The 17,364-nt window shown below is 33.8% G+C and overlaps 1 protein-coding gene across 1 annotated transcript in view; it reads left to right on the top strand.

Annotated features, from left to right (window-relative positions):
- The window catches only part of LOC135216710 (putative tricarboxylate transport protein, mitochondrial), a 127,231-nt gene extending 110,288 nt beyond the window's left edge, over positions 1-16,943 (top strand). Inside the window, exon 6 of the mRNA XM_064252176.1 lies at positions 1,882-16,943. Coding sequence (XP_064108246.1) covers positions 1,882-1,990 — 109 coding nt within the window. The 3' untranslated portion in view covers positions 1,991-16,943. The remainder of the gene's footprint in view (positions 1-1,881) is intronic.
- The last annotated feature ends 421 nt before the right edge of the window (positions 16,944-17,364 follow it).

The raw sequence follows: 17,364 nt of genomic DNA, 5'->3' as shown, positions 1-17,364 counted from the left end.
AATCAGCTAAGTATATATCTGCCGGGTAAGTTGCATGTGTAAAAATGAAATTGTTAAGATACAATAAAGTTTTACACATACTTACCTGGCAGATATATACTTAGCTTATGTCTCTGACGTCCGACAGAATTCAAAACTCGCGGCACACGCTACAGGTAGGTCAGGTGATCACCCCCTACCGCCGTTGGGTGGCGGTAATAGGAATCATTCCCGTTTTCTGACAGAATTTTTCTTCCCCCTATCTCCTGAGGGGAGGATGGGTGGGCCATTAAACGTATATATCTGCCAGGTAAGTATGTGTAAAACTTTATTGTATCTTAACAATTTCATGTCTCTACCATCCCAGTATCTGATAGTGCTACAAAAGAATGAGCAATGAGCAACCTTTTCCTCCATTATGAGAGGGAAAAAGCTCCCAGCAATTTGGGACCCCCACGAAAAAAATTTCAGGACAGCTATGGCTGAATTTTATGCTAGGCTACACCTAATTCAAGAACTTCCAGTGTCTTCCAGAACAGTGTTCACTGCTGTAGCCTAAACACTTATGTGGACCCTATTGGGAGCACTCTACAACTTTCTAGTGTGTCACATTAAGGTTTGAACGGAAGCATTGGTGGGCTCACTCCCCTATGTAACCTCCCTATTGCTTTCTTCCCCTATTTGTTGGGACCCTTGTGAAGAGTCTGTTGACATGAGCAGTGCTTAGAGCCTCCCAGTATTTTGGATGTACTTTGCTGTAATGGCGTACTAGAAGTTGATAGAAAATTCATGCTGTGCAAGTATACTATTTCACTGCTTTTTTATATGTAATGATTATTGTAGGTTTGTATATTGAGTGTCCTTGAAAAGAATGCTGTGCAATTGTTATATCTGGACACTGAAAGAGTTAGAATTCATTAGCCCATTATGTCAGCTTAGAGGATGAAGAACAATTTATCCATAATCACACTATGCCAAAAACTACCTATGTATAAAATGGTTTTCTTTACAACCTTTTTTTCAGGTTCAATATATTGCACTATATCACCACACCACTAAATATATATGCTCTTTCTTTTGGAACCATGGTGGACAAGGAATTTGTACTACTTACAAAATTAAAACATACTAAAAACCTATTAAATACCTCAGTTTCAAGCAAACAAACACTAAATTGTACAACAGCTGACTAAATAGATTTTCTCATTCCACAATATCCACAGATAATATTCAATCTGTATATAACTAAAGGTGGTCCCCAGTTATTGGCTGCTTTGCTGTATGGCGCTTCGGTTTTATGACGGTTTTAAAAAATATTCATTGAAAAATAAGGTTTCTTATGGCGCCACATTTGGTTATTGGCGCCATAAGCCACCTGTCCACTATGGCGTGCCATAGCGGTTATCGGGAGTGCCATAAAGTGAAAATCACCATTAAGCGAAGCATGAAAGTCTAAGGGAGTAAAACATACTTATGGCGCTGAGACTCTTATGGCTCTCTTAGGGCACCGATAACCTCTTATCAGCGCCATAAGTATATTTTACTCCCTTAGACTGGTTCACTTAATGGAGATTTTCGCTTTATGGCTCCCGGCTAGCAACGGAACCCCTGCCGATAATCGGGGACCACCTGTACCTGAATCATTGAAGTGAATTTCTTAAGTCTTTATTTATATCTGTTGACAAAAGCTGAATTCTCTAATCTTATACAGTAGAGTTCAGATTTGTGGTTGTTTTTAAATTCATTGTTGTGAATTTTGTATCTTGTTCATATATCAGATTCTATTTTTAGAAAAGGAGGTTGCAGGATCATACTTCTTTGGCATTTTTATAGTACAGTACATGTATAGATTTAAAAATGAGTGATCTGTGTAAACTCTCAAGTCAATTATTTTTTCTCCAGTTTCTATAAGGGAACTGTACCACGACTAAGCCGCGTGTGCCTTGATGTGGCAATCACCTTTATGATCTATGATAGCTTCATGGAGCTTTTTGAGAAGGTCTGGAAATAGAACTTTTCATATTGTTATGAAAATCCTGTTCCTTAAGTGTGGAAACCATTAAAGGATTTTTACCAAGGTAAGAATTGCATTTTTCTGAGTATCTAAAAAGTGACAAGTATCAGTAATCATATCAATACTGTACTATTTTTATAGTTTAACTTAGGCATACAGTGTTGAGGAGTATGATATGCTTTGAAAAGCATATCATATGAGAATAGGGCAATGTTTGCACAAACATAGCAGCATAAATTGAGTGATCATTTTTAATCTTTTTATTTTTTTTATTTTTGTATATGAGATACAGAGAGTATGTTTGAAAAGACAATTGCCTTCTATAATTTTTATAAATAGCATTACCTACCCTGAACTTTACTGTACAATACATACAGGATTTTGTAATATTTTTGTAAATTGCACTAGTTTGTTAATACTGTTGTTTCTATCTGGTTACACGTAGTGTATATTTGATTAAATAGCTGTTTTTATTGATTGTTTACTTATGGCAATTTGAATCTATATTGTATGTTTAAGCAATTTTATTTTACTGTTTGAGCAGTAAACACAATATGCAAATTACAAACAAACACCAGTTTAAACTGTCTTAACGCTAGAATTAATCTGTCTCTCCTTAAACGTTTTTATATAGTAATTTCATTTATTCTTGGCAACATTCCAAGAATCTTTTTCCAAAAGGTGGTAACATAATAAAATCTTTAACTTTATTTTATATCTGTAGAGATCATTCTCTTTGGCATATAATTTTTTGTGTCCAATCAGTATACAAACCTTTATTTCACTGAGTCCATAGCACCCAGTGTGCCATGTTAAGTAGGCAAAAACTCTTAACTACTCGGGTAACTTCAATACCAGGGAAAACCCCCTTACTAGTTACGTATATAAAAAGATATGTGGTGATTTTATTATACCAACGTGTGTTTGAATGTTCTTTTCTTTCCACCTCACAACTCACTCTACAAAAGGTTGTTTTAATTCAAACATCAGCCCAGTCAGAATCTTGAGCTGTACATGAGAGATGCCCAACATGATGCAGCTGCAGTTGATGGATTATCAACATGTCAGGTGTACAGTACAGAGGCAGACAACAACAGACTCTCAGAGAGCATTCAGACAGAAGTACCAAAGTAGTATAATGATGAAGGGGACTTGAAAGAGGACTAATTATCATTTATAATTGTCAGCGTTAAATTGACAGTTCTTTGAGGAAATAAAAGTATAGGTGAACTGAAAGATGGTATTGACAAGAACAGTTCAATCTGGGCAAAGGATCTTAAAGAAAAAAAATTCACATGCAAGGTACGTAATCTGAGGATGACATGAACATGCTAGACTCATTTACAGAAGTTGAAGTATAGCTACATAAAGTGAGGAAGCTTAGTTCAGTATTTCCTCTTAAGACCCAGTTGTTGGTGATTTTCAAGGCCATGGGAGAGGTTCCCTTTCACTATTCTGGATTCTCATCTTTGGAGGAAATTGAGCTGACAGACAAGGTCACTGGGAAGATGTCCAGGATGTACTGCAAAACTCTTACGCAGCAAATTAGGTCTGGTTACCCTTAGTAAGTAAAGAATTGTCTCCTATACTATTGTAGTAGATTGGTTTCCTACGAGGCTGAAGATTCCTGTGGTGTAGGATGTCATGTAAGGACCTGACCTTGTGACTTTGGGGCAGCAGGAATTACCAGTATTTTCCCTTTTGGCATCTTGAAGTTTTAGAGGGAAGATCAGATATCTTGTAGTAGTAAACATCAGCACCTTGCAATTTCAATATAGTACACTGTTATCACAGGTCTCAGTGTTTAAGGAAATCAGAATGGTTAAAAGAGTAAGTACAAAGTATGCAATTCCATTTCTGTCTTATATGTTGAGAACTTCTTGAACCCCAGTGGGACAATGCACTCACTAGATCCCAGACAACAGCAATTGCATTGACTGTCACATGTTGGGAACTTGAACCCCAGGGGGGGGATGCATTTACCAGGAGATGAAGGAGGTCATCTAATTTAGATTGCTTTTGTGAACCAAAAAGTACTTTATGCTTCTGAGATTCTCAAGGTGCTGTAAACCAAGTCAGGTACCAAATGGAAACAAAAGGTTAAAGGAGTAAAACAGTGTAGCCACCTCATCTGTGCTTGTAACTTCAAAAAATACCTTTTTGTTTAGCACTCAAGGCCAACATATCTTACTTGGATTGGCTGCAACATTGGTAAGTAATGTTACCAGTATCATGAGGAATGTAACAGTAGAAAATGTTTGTGACAAATAACTTAGATATACAGTGAATTTTCATTATATCTAAGGGGGCAGGAAGTTGGGCACTGGTAGTCATCCTAATAATTCTCAAAAATGTATCTAACAACCAATTTTCAGGATTGGTCAGTTAGTGCAAGCAGGATGTCCATTAGAGAAGGGACTCTATGATATCCTCAGAACTAAAAGCAGTGCTGTTTCAGAAGTTGATCCCTATGAAGAGTAGGATAAATTGAGATATGTTTAGAGGGGACCTAGTTTGATTTCATGACCATCTATTTTGATATTTGGTACAGGCAGTCCCCGGTTATTGGCAGGGTTCCATTTTCACGGCTTGATGATGACTGAAAATCACTGATAACCGAAAATCAGCAATTTTCAGGGCTTATCAGTGCTGATAACCGGATTTTGGTGCCAATAACCTGTTAATGGCACCTCTGTTAGGTGTGTTTCAGACCCATACCCAGTTATCAGTGCCAATAACCAGAAATCGGCGCTAGACAAGCTCCATAAAACCGGATTGCTAATAGCTGACATCACTGATAATAATACCTATTGGAGCACAGACCCATTCTTAAAGAAGAATTAATAGCATTTCTGAAATTTATAGCTGCTGCTTAAGATGTACTATGTAGTAAAGGTTTGGGAAGAGGTTTATAGTGTTGAATGGCCTGATGATTGGAATATCCAGGGATACCATCTTCAACAATCCTTGTCCTTGAATCAATGCAATAGGAAAAGTGATCAGCAAGATAGGATGGACAAATTCTGTTCCAGATGCTTCTTTGCAATTTGGACAAATTCTGTTCCAGATGCTTTTCTGCAATTTGCAGATCCTTTTCAAATATTTCATAATGCTGGAAAAATTTTGCAAAGTGAACTTAATCCTTGTTCTCCCTAAATTGGAAACATCTACCTAGACATTTCCATCAGTGGCTGCTTAATTATGACTTGTAGGCCTTATGTCAACAAGCAGTGATGATAAAATGAAAAACAGTGTTGTGAAAGGTGCACTGTAACAAAGCTCAGGGAACACTACAGTGATTTGACATTCAGGCTAACTGAGGATAACTACATCCTGATACCTGTCATTTCATGATAGGCACAATAAGGGAAATATTTGGTCAGCAAGGTAGGATGAACAAAATTTTTGCAGACACTTAAAGACGTTGCATGTACCACATCGGGGGTCAGGAATGGCCTATTTCGGATATGGAGTGGGCTTCACTCCAGCTATTACAGAACTAGTTAGTAGCTGTGGAGGCATACATCAGGACATTCCAATCAACAAATTATGCAGATGGAATGAGAAAAGAACATTTTTATGGTGGTACACCTTGAATCTTTCAGGATCACATGCACACCTATTTCTGTTGTATTCACATCAGCATAAAGTCAAGAAACTCCCTTCATAAACACAAGTGCCTAACTGACATGGGTGCAGAAAAGAGCACTTGCCACCCACCCATGTCTTCAATTCCTTGTGTTGGACCACTTTGTAACAGTAACCTACCTCAAAGCTGATACACACGCCAGTAACACCAGGTCTTTCCACTGGAAGTCATTTTTAAACTGCGGTGTCCTCCTGCAACATCAAATCACCAACTTACAATTCTTTACTGTCAAATCCTGAGACCTGTAGGCACACACAGTGTTGCAGAGAGAACCTGGAAGCTTACATTCACGCTATTTTCTTATGTGAGGTTTCTGCTAATTAGGATTCATTGCATCATTTTGGCAGTAACAGTAGTCTTAACAGTTGCTTTTGGTGTTTATAGGGGTTTAGCTTTTCAACCTGAAAACTGCAGTTTTTCTGACAGATTTCTTAAAGGCTTCAATATGAGTTTTTGCAGGTTCTCTTCACTATGTAGGTAAGTTAATGGCAGTGTTAAAAAATCTCAAGGCTGTTCAGTGACTTTTATAAAAAAAACTGAAAAAACAAAAGGCCATTAATGATTTAATAAGGTACCAAACTAAGATCCTTATGAGGTCTCATTCAGGTCTTTCTGAAAGGGGCAAGTAACATTTCGGCATAGGCCATTTGGCGTAGATGATTCGGCATGGCCGATTCAGTGTAGCCAATTCAGCATAGCCCTTTCTAAAGAGAATTTTTTTTGGCGGAGGGTAATTTTTGTGTCAGATTAGTAACTCGCTGTTGTGGTGTTAGAAAATTTATCAAAATTAAGCAGTCTCCTTGTCTGGCTTGTCATTATCTCTCTCTCTCTCTCTCTCTCTCTCTCTCTCTCTCTCTCTCTCTCTCTCTCTCTCTCTCTCTCTCTCTCTCTCTCTCTCTCTCTCTCTCTCTCTCTCTCTCTCTCTCTCTCTCGTCATAGTCAAATTAGCTATTTTATCCTAGTCATAATAGTTTTAATTGCCAAATACTAGTCCAATTAGGCCTAAGATAGAAACTGTCATAGAACTCGATGCTCGGTTCAGCTTCAAATTTTCCCGTCTTCTAAGCCCTATCATTCAAAATAGTATCAAATAATATTTTATCAAAACGTGGAAAAATAAAGTGATACACAGTGGATACCTTTTTATTTTTGATGCAACAAACAAAGTAATCCTGAATTAAAGGTTTGGAGATGTGAACTTAAAGATTGATGTTGCGTGAGATTGCATATGAAGGATGGAAAAGTTATTTACCAGTTTACAGCTAGATATCAGGCACCCCCCATAAGCTAAATAATATAGAGATGCTGATGTTTTCATTGTTTTTATCCTTTTTCATCCATTTTTGGACCTCCAGCCTGTTCTGGATTCTCCTGCATGAAAAATATATCCCAATAAAATTCTAAAAATAGTGATGTCAAAATGTTCTGACACCTTTACGGCTACATCTAATAACCCAATTATTTCTCTGACGTTGAATCGGCCACGCCGAATCAGCTACACCAAATGGGCTACACCAAAATGTACCAAACCCTTCCTAAAGGTATCTCTTGATAAACTGTTAGGAAACCATCAAACCTTATGTTATTGTTCAAGGATTATATACCAAAAACAGCCTCTCCATCCTGTGCTAGGACTAACAGATTCAAGCTGAAGGTCATACTTGCCAAGGAATATTCACTTTGACTATCATGTTATTAATCAGTGCAAAGCACCTGTTTCCTGATGAATCCTGTTATATCACAGCTCCATTTGGCATTCCGTTGATGTTGAATTATTGTAGGCAATGGGGAATTCATGTCTTTGTACTCTGAGAGAACCAAGGAGGAAAATGGCATTCTTTTGCCTTCTTGGCCAACATGTCTTGGTCTATATTATATATGCCATTCATCCATCCCTTGAGTGATACTTTAAGACCAGTGAACATAAAAGACTGTGTAAGAGTACTACATTAAAGCTATACTGTTTAGAAAAACTTGGTTTGTACAACAGCTACCCAGACCTGGGTCACTGTTGTACAAGTCTTTTTGTGTAATGATAGAATATTTTTAATGCTGAGATAGTTATTATCAATACTAGAGAGAAATATCACTTAACATGTTGTACATACATTGAAATCTCGCTCATTACACCATTGTCACATTATTGACAGTGTTCACAGGGACATTAAGTAAATAGATCATTTCATTATGATGCCCCTTTCGCCTCTGTCCATTCCCCTTACTTATTGATCACATGGTAACTAAACAATTCTGCTCTTTATGTAGCACTACTTTAGTTTATTGTGCATAAAGGCTAATATTTTATTAGATACATCACTCATTTTTTAGATAGAGATTCTTCATAGGTGAAATAAAGAGTATATACTGGACATGGACACAAAAATAAACATCACCCACTTATTTTATTAATTGATTGTATTTTCGCTGACCTTGTTATTGGTTTCACTCACATCAGCCCTAGGTGCTGCGGCTGTGAATGACATTTGAATAGCGAGTTGTAATTAATTGTGATGGGATACCTAATTGAGATATTGACTGATGTTTTCACTTTATTTCTATTTAACTGTTTTTGGATATGCTTTCTATATGACAATTAAAATATACAATTGATTATGTATTATGGAATTTAAAAACTAAATTTTTTCATTATTTTTGTAGATAAAATAATTTCCTTTCCTCATTATATGATTATAAATTGATACCAGATGTTCCTCACACCACTTATAAATGTACTGTACGTATTTGTAATATTGCTGGCTCTCAGAATTTACACTAAAACTGCTAGTTGTTATTTTAGTGGAAATAACATATTAAAAGGGACCACTTCTCAATTTTTTTTTATATATTCTTTTCCGTGGGTTACCTGAAGTGTTTACCTTTTGACAGCATTTAGTACATAGAGCATTATTATATTGAAAGAGCTCTGTGGAATATTATGTTTTGCTCTATCAGTTTGTATATTATTTTCTATCATCATCATTATTGTTTACATTTTACAAAGAACCCCTTTTTTAAATAAGTGGCCAGTTTGCCTTGTGGGTAAAATTTGGTTGAGTTTAGTGTGCTGTACAAAATTAATTATGATTATTATATAGAAGATATGTAATTATGTATGGTTATTGTAAAAATAACCTACACAATCAAGAGGTAATTATCATGGAAAATGTGCATCTGTAGATAAAAAGAGAAACCAGCTTTTGGATGGTGTGAAAGTGCTTCATAATTTTGTATTTGTTCCATAGATAATCTGTATTACTCTTGAAGATTTGTCTTTCATAAGGCAAACAGTAAAAATACAAGCATTCTAGAGAAATCCCTGTAATGCTTAAACAGTATCCTAGATTGTATTTTGATTTGATCTGTACTTTCCAAGATGCCACTAGTACATGAAAGGTAAATCATGAATGTTGATATGTTTGAATAAATTACCTGAAATGTATAGTTTTGTCGCTAGTATTGTTGCATATAAAATTTATAGAAAGCTTTAAGTATTATATTCAGATAGAAGAGACAGTTGTAGGTACATTTTAAATTTTTGCATCCTTCTTCACATTAAATTTGACAAAAAGTAAGGATTCCTAATGTAGGCTAACAAGGTAAAGAAGATAGGAACAGTCTTCTTTACCTTGTTAGCCTAAATTAGGAATCCTTATTAGAGTAAGTTTAAAATGGATAAGGAGCAAAATGGAGCACAGCATTGTTGGAACATCAAGATGAAAGTAAAGACTTATTGCAATGCCAAGTAGTAATTTATTATTCAAAAAAATTTTTTGTGTTAATTACTTAATTATTAAGATTTTCCTGACATCATAACTACTATTTGTGGAAGATGAACTGTGATAGGTAAAAGAGGTTCATGAACTGAAAGTGCAAACGTCAGTTTCGAAATAAAAAATAAATGAATGAAATAGAAAATATAAATAAAATAAATACATAAGATGAAGTAAAATTAAATACATAGTATAAGACACAGGTATTTCCAACATCAGCATACATTATGTTGAAGTCATCAATGATTTAGTTTTGAAAATATCTAACATATAAAATCATTTACAAAAATTAGCTGGAAGAAAAAATTTGAACAAATTAAGCTGTGGTTTAGCTATTAGAGAACAATGGAGTAAATATATTTAGAGAGCTAACAAACCTCTTGTTCTTGTGAATAGAACCAAATCTTAGTTTTGTATTATTTAAGAAAAGTGACCATACAATATTAGTTCAGTTTTGTCCACATGATTTCCTTCCCCAGGAAGATAACAAAAATATATTTAACAAATGAGCTCAGTTCTATCGATAGTAGTTTGTAAATCCAAGAGATGAGGAGAGACATGGTAGCTACAGAGAGATAGATAAAAGATGTTTAATAGTTGAGATACACTACACATGCAGTACTGGGTATTGTGCCAACAAATTTTATATACACTACATATTTATTATAATTAGTATTTGTTTTGAATAGAGATTATTTTAACCTTAGATAATTTAAGATAGCATTGCTTCCTTCCAGCTTATGATTTTTTTAATGTAAGCACAGAAATAAGCTTTGAATGGGCACCTATTTTTTATTTAAAAAAGAGAAAACATGTTCAAATACTGGATTTAGTAGGAGAGATTTTTTGTGAGTTGTCCCATTCTTACAGAAAACAGGTCTATATATAAGTAATTTTTGAGTACTACTTACAAATTTAGATATGCTACAGGATTAGAGTAATGTCATGAAAAATAACTGACCCCTACGTACACATACATACTGCACATAGTACTAGAATCATTCAGTACAGGATCAACTTGTAACAGCCCTCTTTAGTAATTGATTGTATTGTGTGTTGTTAACTTATAATGTACGTATATTGCATGATGTCAGCAATTTTATTATTCATAGTAAATTTATGACTGACTAAAACATCAAAAGCAGATGTTTTGATGGTGTGTCATTTTTTAAATTCATGCTGATTTTTAGGGTTTTGTGCAATTATTTTACTAAGTTCCAGTACTGCAGTAATTCAAAATAATTTTAGTAGCAACAGCACTACTAATAATAATGATGATGATGAAATTGTAGGACATCTATCATGGTTTTAGGTAGAGGAAAATTTCTTGTGAGGTATTTGAGTGTATTTGATGTATTGCCTTATGTTAGCATTACTATTTTGATTGTTGAAGTACCAAATAGTGTTTGTAGTATTTTTGATGAATTAATCTCCATATATTACAAACTTGTTTCAGCATAGTTTTGGGTAGTAAAATTAAATACTGAATATAAATAGTACATTTCTTTCAGTTCAGAAATTGTTACAAGAATCATGTAGACATTTCTGTTGCAAAGTGGTATGAAGTAATTTTGAACAATTATTTTGCTTATTGGGATGAACAACTGAATGATCGTAGTGTAATGGAGTATTTAAACTGTCAAACTGCTTTTTCTTAACAAACTGCATAAATTAGTGAAGCTATGCTAATTATAAATAGTATTAGAAAAGCGTAACATGTATACATTACAGAATATCCATTACATTGTACTTAATAAACACTACAGTATCATTTAGGGCTACACTAGTTTGACAGATCTTAATACTAAACAAATTTGACAAATCTCTCAAGATTTTATTAATTATTTTATGTATATTATGGATATTAATTGCATACTATTTTACATTCCATCTGAATCAGGGTCTATGGTGATGAAAATTAATTATTTTGGACATTCAATTGCTTATTTTGATTTGCCAAGGAATGTATAACCCATACTATACCATCTCTGTACATAATGTGTTAATTATACTCGGTGAAAATGTTCAGGCTGGTTATGTGTAGTAGTACCTATGTGCACTGTTAGATAAATGTTATCATACCCGACTATTAGTAGCTTGCAAAGCTAAAGAAAAGAAACTGCATTGTTTATAGTAAATATTGAAAATATAAGGATACCACTCCTGCCATTAGGTGTCACCAGCTTTGTTGTTCAGCCGGTAAATAAGCTTCGGTAATTATGTAGTGAATGCACGTCCATTGAGTTGAAAAGGTAGACAATAGTGCACTCTGACTGTGGTCCATTTACTAAGTACAGTATTTTTTCATAGTCAAACTTTGGTGATAATTAAATGTGACTTGTAAGACAAACCTACCTTTTATGCTAAAATTTTTGGTCATTAACTTTTTAATAGCAACGAAGTGCATGATTTGATGTTTTTGAATTTTGGAATGTTTATAAAGTTAAACCAAGTAATAAGTCTGGAGGGGGTACTAGTATGTATTGGTACAAAATTTAAATACAGATATTTATTAAGTAGTGTGTGGGTAGGTTATCCTGTATCCCATTATGTGTTCCTTCAGGATGTCTTGGTTAACACCTGCTTGACTGTTTGTTAATACAAATCTGGTTTTAGTAGGTCATCATTAAGAATGGCCACTGTAAGGGTCTCCAGTTCTGAGGGAAAGATGGTATACTTAATTTAAGGTATTACCGTATTTTATTGAAAAAGGATGCTTATGAAATTAAGTTCGAATTAGGCAAGCCATGTAGTGATTCTTTGTAAGTGCACTGTATTGGATCCGTTTTGCCTTTAGGATTTAATAGGCAAAATATCAGTTTCACATTATGTGTTAATTATCACATTAACATTGCTTTACTCCAGGTCGTAATTTGTAGATCCACTTCACTTACTCATGTATTAAATATTTCTTCTCCTTTCAAGCTGAAGCCACCATCCTTAAGTTTCATGAATTCTTAATTACGGAATTGCTTAATAAAGATCACCAAGTGTAATTTCTGAGTGATGTCTATATGTATAATCGTTTGCACAGATTTTGTCATATTAGATTCCTTTCAAGTGTCCGTATCCATATCAGTTCAAGAAGAAGTGGGACAGAAATTGAAGGTGATCACATTTCTCCTTTCTGAAAGCTTGCACCATGCCCTGTTCAGGCTCTTATCCTGGTTAAGGAGGATATAAAAGATTAGAATTTTTGAATTGTTCCTAGTAACCACAATAAATGATAGGCAAATGTCCTTCCCCATGAGTCACAGAGTCACAGTGTACAAAACTCATGGTTGTGCAATCTGCTTTGCCAGTTGCACTCCAACCTACTCACCAGCCTTAAAGATCATCAACTTTCACGCTTGGAAATAAAAAGATCTCTTTTGAAACTTGAGTCAGACTGCTTGGGGAGAAGGGTATCCTTTCCATTTTGTTTTCTCCATTCAATCACATGCTTTCAAAAGAATCCCTGTCTCATACTAATTCTGAAGACTCCATGGCCTTGTCTTTCGACCTCTCCAAACAGCATTTATTTCAGTAACTATAGTGGAGAAAGCTGCCTGAATCTATCAGACGTTTCCTCCCCGGTACCTGTTTATTAATCAACTTTCCAGTAGTATTGCACATATCAGGTCACTCATTATAGTAGTGGCATAAAGGAATATCTCGTTACTCCTCCAACCCATTGGCAAGTCTTTGCTTCCGGTTCATTTCAGACACATCAGGCTTTTGATTTAATAATTTAGTTGAAATCAGTTAATTTGAAAAAAAAACAACATTAACAGGATGTCACTCATGAAGCTACTGCTTCCCCCTGTTGTTTCACCTTACATGACAAAGATTCTAAGTGATGAGCCATGGGAACTCTCCCTTTACTTCCCCCTGACTGCCTTCCACCTTACTTTCACTTCATCTTCTTTTTCCCCGCCCTAGAAGATAACAACAATTTTTATATTACTTTTTATACAGATAACTAAATATTTTACTTGACAACTTTCATCTTCAAGTATCAGTTTTAGCTGTGGTTTTTCTAGTACAATGTGAAACTTTTTCTTAATGCGCATAAACCGCTGCCTTTCACTAGAGTGAAGCTGCATAACAAAGGGACCATATGAAGGGATTCAGGTTTACCAGCCCTGCACATTTACTATCATCACTTATGGAATACAGTCTTATTTTTCTTTATTAAATAGTCATTACATACTTTGTACTGGTGTGTAAGGTATAAAGATGATTTGTTTGCACAAACATTTTTTTATTTTAATGTTTGCATATTTTTGCAACTTTAAACAAAGCCTAATGTGTAGGGTTTTGGCAGTACATTATAAGACCTTTTACCTGCTTTAAAGCTTATTGTAAAACTGTATAGTTTGGTATTTAGCTTAATTATAAACGTTCCAGAAAACTGTTCAGAGTAGTAGATATATTTTATGTTTTGAAAAGTTTGTTATAGATGGAATTGCATAGGATGATGTTGAATTTTGCACCAGACATTTTTGCACAGAAAAAAATTGCGAGCTAGGAATACTAGGACTGTTTGACCTCATGAAATAGTCGTGTTATACAGTGATGTCAACTGTGAAATGTTGGTAATTTATTGTAATTCAGGGATGATGACATAAAATTATGGTCATCTTGCAATATGAATTATATTCCTTGAGTAGAATGCTAACTATGTCCACTGTGACTAGTCTCAATTGTTACCATGAATCAAGAGCAAATTTTCTGAGTTTATTTCATTTAAAAGTAAGCTTGAGGTTCCATCAGAATATGCAACTTTACAAAACTTATTGTCTGCCTCAGTATTAATTATCAATTTAGGTGTTATAAGGTCAAATCAACAGTATTGCCATAATGACTAGTGACTTATCAGTATTGTACAATTACTGAAAAATATCAGCACTTTACTATGGTAATACTTTTTACACATAAATTATGGAACTGAGTTACCTAAAATGATAAGTACCATGCAGAATTATAGGATTTCTTACAAAACCTCATTACAGGAAATGAGTGGCAGTAATTGCAAATTATTCATTGTAATTTTTGATAGCACTAATAAATTACAACCATGTACATCATCTCTGGAAACAGTTTGTAAATGCCTAAATTGTGGATTGGACGAGAAGCGGTGCTTTCAACATGGTATGACCGTTGGCCTAAATTGTGGAACGTGAATGATTTAAACATTGTAGTGTCTAAACTTCCAGGAACAATAAACTCAAGGTTTGGAAATCACGTACTTGGCTAGTGTATCATTCTTGTAAATGATATTTTTACTGGTATTAGGTGATTGAGGCATTAGAATGGGATGTTGTCTCAGGATAAAATTTGTCATAAAAGATCTGCTCTACAATACACATATTGCTTACTGTTGTATGTTTACTGCAATTTTTATGTTGTGCTATCCACTTGAATACATTATATGATTCATCTGTATTTGGAGGCCTTTACTATGACTTTCAAGTAATTATTGAGGAGTGAGGAATTTTACCATTTATTTCAGAAAAATCTGATTTATAGGGTTCTGTAGTTTGAAAGTATTTCAGGTACAGTACATATATGTCTTGTAGAGCAGATAGTTTTGCCATGACTGTTAATGCACTCTAGAATAGTGTAAAAATATTGTAGTTCTGTAGTACTGCACTTTTGCACATATTTTTCTATGTTTATATTTCTGAAAGTAAATTATATTGACCATACCATATTTTTTAGATACAGTAGGTCATATATTACAAATATATGTTAAAATGAGAAATAAATTTTAATGTATTTTTAGATGTTGAACTTTGGAAAACCATGTTCATATTTAAGTATTTAAAACCATGTTTTGAGAGTTACTTGTATGAAGTTAATGACTTTTTTTTTTTCTTTTAAGCTGAGACTTGATTTGCCAAATTGCAAAGAATTTTGCAATCACTGACACATTAATTATAAACTTGTGAAGATAGGAGCATGACAGGTGTTAGCAATCATCTGTATAGTCTCCTGTAAAAACTTTTAAGGTTACATTTTTGGGGGAATAAAATTCTTGAAGAAAAGTTATAAGCAATCAATGAAGAATGAAATGCTGAACAAAAAATATTGTTTCTCTATTTCTTGTCTTCCTTCTGTATTCATTAATGTATTGTTTGCAATGCATGCCGATCATTTTCACCTGTCATTAAGGGAATGAGAAATAAAGGCAAGAGCAGCATGCTTAAAAAAAGTACTAACTAATTTCTACTGCGGATAGGGAAAATGTGTGGTTTTATGAATGTTTTGCTGCAAAAGTTGACTATGATATACAGCTTTCTCACTCTGCATAGTTGGAAATTACAGTACTATATGCTTTTGGGGGGAGAAGGAGATAAGCTAACACTACGTATGTTTTGCACTGATTCAGTATAGTACTGTATTCTGGAATCTACAGTAAATTATTGAACATCTTGGATTTTATCTTAGTTTTCCTAAATTAAGTCTGTTTTAATCCACTTTCAGTTGCATTCGAACATTTTGGGTTTGCCCTAGATTTCCTGTATTGTCACTATTTTAAGCAACAGGTAATATTTATCAGTTAAATTTTTTCTCTCAAGTGCCATTAAGATGACAGCAACCAACATTACATGTTCAACTGTTTGGAATGCTTTAATCATATTGTCATTTGTGATAGTTCAGTGGCAGTAGAGGAAAATATTTATTGTACATATTATGACTATCCACTGACTTGTAAATAGTTCATACAGCATGAATTGTATATTTTTGAAAGATAACGTAATTGAAGCATTTCTTGCACAAGAATGTATCTGTCCATGGGTGCTATTATGTAAAACTAGAATTTGTGATAATTTACAGATACGTATATTAATATGAATTTGGTAAAATTGTCCATAATAAAAATAAAGCAAGCTTCAGTTGATCTTGTACTTTAAATTCATCTAAAAATAATTGAGTTCATTGGTACTTTATTACTTGTAAACTTGCCATAAAATTTATTTACTTATACCATCCCATTTTCAGTTTTTAATTTTTTTTATTCCTTTTCTATGTGGGAAAGGTTATGCACAATCAGTGGTAGGATGTTATTGCCAATGTTTTTAAGACCAATTAAGATTAAAAGGATTTAGGTGAGATGTTCATGTTAATGAGAAACTATTGTATGTATGCTGAAAGCTTAATAAAACTTGTTAACATTTCTTATAAAATACAAAAATATTACATTCCCAATATACTATTTTTCTACCAAAAATACAGACTCTTCCCTGTCTTACTGTCTTATAATAGCTGATGCATAATTGTTAATAAAGTGTATTTTTGAAATAAAGCATAGATATATATGTACAGTATTTATACTTTCTTTTAATTTTTCATTGAACTGAACTGGAGATTTCACTAGGATTATGGCTTTAGAACAATGCTAGTACAGAATTTGTATTATATACTGATTTTCTTTTGTATTTTGTAATTTAATGGGTTACTGATGGTTTTGTTCAGGTTTTACTGCACTTAGAAATAATGTACAGTATATGTACTGAATGATGTTGAAATATAATTTTTAAAATTATATATGATTTATTATTTCTCTGAACCATTTCCAGCACTGTTAAAATTTGAAGTGTAGATGAATTTTATATGTATGTAATATAAAAAGGATATCTATGAACAGTCATTCTTATGAAAGTGACCAGTAGTGGAAAAGAAAATTTACCATTACCTATATCATAATTGTTCCATTAAGTGTTCTAGCCATTTTCATTGGGTGGGGCTGTAGATTATTATTATTATTATATTATAAAGGATTGCATAGTTTATCCAGACCTCCAAGCCTAATAAAGACTCTTCTTGGGCTGGTTTTCAGGAATTAATCCTGAAAAAACAAAATTGAAACTTCATTTAGAAAACCAGTTTTACTTAGGAACATGATGATCCTATGAAATAAGAAATCTTCAGCAAGAATGCCTTTTAATGAACCATCTTCAGCAAGA

Source organism: Macrobrachium nipponense, chromosome 19 (genome assembly GCF_015104395.2).
Source record: "Macrobrachium nipponense isolate FS-2020 chromosome 19, ASM1510439v2, whole genome shotgun sequence".
Classification (NCBI taxonomy): domain Eukaryota; kingdom Metazoa; phylum Arthropoda; class Malacostraca; order Decapoda; family Palaemonidae; genus Macrobrachium; species Macrobrachium nipponense.
Note: the sequence above shows the minus strand (reverse complement) of the source record. Positions and strands in the feature narration are given on the sequence as shown.